Source organism: Salpingoeca rosetta (genome assembly GCF_000188695.1).
Source record: "Salpingoeca rosetta unplaced genomic scaffold supercont1.35, whole genome shotgun sequence".
NCBI lineage: Eukaryota > Choanoflagellata > Craspedida > Salpingoecidae > Salpingoeca > Salpingoeca rosetta.
Window position 1 is genome coordinate 608,661 of NW_004754899.1, and position 3,086 is coordinate 611,746.

Consider the following 3,086-nt stretch of genomic DNA (forward strand, 5'->3'; position numbering starts at 1 on the left):
GCAGCGGTGGTGCTGCAAGGAGATTAATTTGATAATTGCTTTTCGTTTTTTTTCTCGCCATTTTTTTGGTGTTTCTCCCATCGGTGCACTCTAGTACTTTAGAGGAGAATCCAGGAGAAGGAAAAAACAAAAGTGCGGTGGGGCATGAAGTGTGTGTACTCGTGCAACAATAATTTTTTTCTTTCTCTTCCCCCTTTTATCTCCCTAAACCTCGTGGACTCCGCTCTCGAGCGTCAAGTGCTACGAATGAAAAGATAAAGAACCTGCCCAAACCTCCCAGCTCCTCTTCGAGACTCACCACCAGCGACTTTTCCTTTTTGGAGGCTTTTCCAGATGCCCTTGTACCTTTGTTCTTTGTGTGTGTGTGTGTGTGTGTGTGTGTGTGTGTGTGTGTGTGTGTGTGTGTGTGTGTGTGTGTGTGTGTGTGTGTGTGTGTGGATGGATGGCCAGCGTCATGTGTGTCTTGCTGTTTGCGTACGTATTCCCATACCGCGCATGTAATCCACAGCACCAACCAACACTCGTCCACCTTGTGCTCGTTGCGTTCAGAACAACATCCTCTGGGACCTGAGCACCATCACCATGCTTGATCTCTCCTTCAACGGCTTCACCACGCTGTCGAGTGAACTCACGTGTCTGCCCAACCTGGGCGTCCTCTACTTGCACGGCAATGCCATCTCCTCCCTGAAAGAGGTGTGTGTATGTATGTATGTATGTATGTATGTATGTATGTATGTATGTATGTATGTATGTATGTATGTATGTATGTATGTATGTATGTATGTATGTATGTGTGTGTATGTATGTATGTGTGTGCGTGTGCGTATGTTCATGTACGAAACCTTTTGGTGTGTATGTGTGTGTGTGTGTGTGCTTGTTTGTGTCTCATGGTGACCAACAGCAAACGCGCCCACCCACCAACTGCTCGCACTCCGGCTCATCCCGCTCTTAACTGTGCATTATCATCCACAGGTGAAAAAGTTGCAACAACTGGATAACCTGAGGATGCTCAGCTTGCATGGCAACGCCATTGAGAAGGAAACAGGTGTGCATGTGTGTGTGTGTGTGTGTGTCTGTGTCTGTGTGCTCGTGTGCGCGCATGCAAGTATGGGCGGGATTTCAAAACGAAGTGCTATCACCCCCCCCCCACACACACACACACACACACACACACAATATCTCTCTCTCTCTCTATCTCTCTATCTCTCACTCGCTCACTCACTCACGGAGATGCATGCACGCTTCTACACATTCATCCATGTGTGCGCTCTCCAGGGTACCGGACGTTTGTCATCAGTGTGCTGCCCGGGCTGAAGAAACTGGACTTCTCGTCCATCACAGACGCAGATCGCGAGCGAACAGAGACGTGGCGGCAAGTACACGCGCCAAAGCGGCTCGCAAAGTCCCTCAAACAACCAAAGCAGCCAGAGTGAACAGAGCATGGGTGTGTGTGTGTGTGTGTGTGTGTGACTTCGTGTGTTGCTGACAATGGCACCCTCAGTGTGCTTCAGTGTCTTGTTCGTGTGCGTATGTCTGTGTGTGTGTGTGTGTGTGTGTGTGTGTGTGTGTGTTGTGCCCAACGCCTTGCGTTTTCATAATGGTGCACTGCAATGATACACGACTTGATTGTGACAATCAACGTCGCTGGCTTCACATAACATGCACACGGCCCGTGAAAGGTCACAAAGCGCCCCACTGCCTCCTGATTGCTGCGCGTGCCTGTCTGCCATCGTTGTTGTGGCCGTGTGGCTTTGTGTGTGCTTGGTGTCTGCCTGTTTGCGTCCAAGTCGGTCGTGGCGCCAGCAAAGCACAACAGAACAGCAAAGCACAAGAAAGAAGGAGCAAAGCACAAGAAGACAAGCAAAAAGCCAAGTTGTTGTTCTGTTTGCAGAGGCTCGATCCATTTGATATACAGATTTTCCCCTTGGGCACATAACAAGAGCGCGACTCAGTAGTTGAGGGGTACAATTTCCGCCTGCCAATTTCTCCCAAGCGCTTAATTAAGAGCGCTTCAGTGCGCGGGAGGCCCGGGTTCAAATCCCGGCTGAGTCACTGTTCTATTCTTTTTTTTCTCTGTTTCGCGATCCTCGCAGCCTCCCGGCACTGATTCAAAAGCTGCTCGTAACTCCCGCTTGGTCAGCACGAGACTCAGTAGTTGAGGGGTACAATTTCCGCCTGCCAATTTCTTTCTCTCCCAGTGCCGCAACGACACCCAGTGCGCGGGAGGCCCGGGTTCAAATCCCGGCTGAGTCAACGCTTCTTTTTTTTGTTGCTTTGTGTTGAGGCGGCTAAGGAAAAAAAGAAACCAAAAAAAAACGTGCTCCCTTGGCAAGGCTCGAACTTGCAACCTCTCGATTAACAGTCGAACGCGCTAGCCAATTGCGCCACAAGGGACCGTTCATCTTGGCTGCCGCGAGCAACTTCCCTCTGTTCAACCAAGAAGCAAACACGAGAGTAAACCGAAAACGGATCAAATTCATCAAGGCAAAGGAAGACACATCGACAGACCACAGTGGCGGTGGTGCGTGTTTGTGTGAGTGTGTGTGAGTGTCTGTGCATGTGTGTGCGCGCGTGTGTGAGTGTCTGTGCATGTGTTTGTGTGTGTGTGCATGTGTTTGTGTGCATGTGTGTGCTTGTATCTATGCGTGTTTGTGTGCGCACTCCCAACTCCTCACCCCTTCACCCAGCCCTCACATCGCTCAGCTTCTCCACTCTCCTTCTCGTCTCTCCCTCACACACACACACACACACACACACACACACACACACACACACACACACACACACACACACACCACACACACACACACACACTCACTCACTCACACTCAACACACTCACTCACACACACACACACTCACACACATCATGCCCTCCCCTTCATCCAGGACGCCACTGACACCAATGTCAAGTCCACCGTCCACAGTCCCATGCCGCAGCCAGCTCAGCGCACTGAGGAGACCAACAAGACCCGCTCTCCCAGGAAGCAGCCATAGCAGCAACGGCAGGCACGGCAGGCACAGCACGGTGGCCTGAGCCTTTGCGCGCACGCGTGCAACGCACTCTCGTGTGTTATTGTCACCAAT

At 51.1% G+C, this 3,086-nt stretch overlaps 2 protein-coding genes and 3 non-coding genes across 5 annotated transcripts in view; 3 read left to right on the forward strand and 2 right to left on the reverse strand.

Annotated features, from left to right (window-relative positions):
- The window catches only part of PTSG_10244 (uncharacterized protein), a gene marked incomplete at both ends in the record, with an annotated part of 1,738 nt that extends 1,592 nt beyond the window's left edge, over positions 1-146 (reverse strand). The window contains one exon of the mRNA XM_004988526.1: positions 129-146. Coding sequence (XP_004988583.1) covers positions 129-146 — 18 coding nt within the window. The remainder of the gene's footprint in view (positions 1-128) is intronic.
- Positions 147-582: 436 nt separating this feature from the next.
- PTSG_10245 (uncharacterized protein) lies at positions 583-1,433 on the forward strand (the record flags this gene model as incomplete). Its single annotated transcript, XM_004988527.1, has 3 exons — positions 583-693; positions 973-1,045; positions 1,276-1,433. The coding sequence occupies 3 exons, from the start codon at positions 583-585 to the stop codon at positions 1,431-1,433; spliced, it is 342 nt and encodes a 113-aa protein (XP_004988584.1).
- A 512-nt stretch (positions 1,434-1,945) lies between these two features.
- On the forward strand, positions 1,946-2,052 carry PTSG_20149. The gene has a single exon. It is a non-coding gene; the product is annotated as a tRNA-Gly (tRNA).
- Positions 2,053-2,145: 93 nt separating this feature from the next.
- PTSG_20150 lies at positions 2,146-2,253 on the forward strand. Its single transcript has one exon. It is a non-coding gene; the product is annotated as a tRNA-Gly (tRNA).
- Positions 2,254-2,320: 67 nt separating this feature from the next.
- On the reverse strand, positions 2,321-2,394 carry PTSG_20151. The gene has a single exon. It is a non-coding gene; the product is annotated as a tRNA-Asn (tRNA).
- Positions 2,395-3,086: the final 692 nt, after the last annotated feature.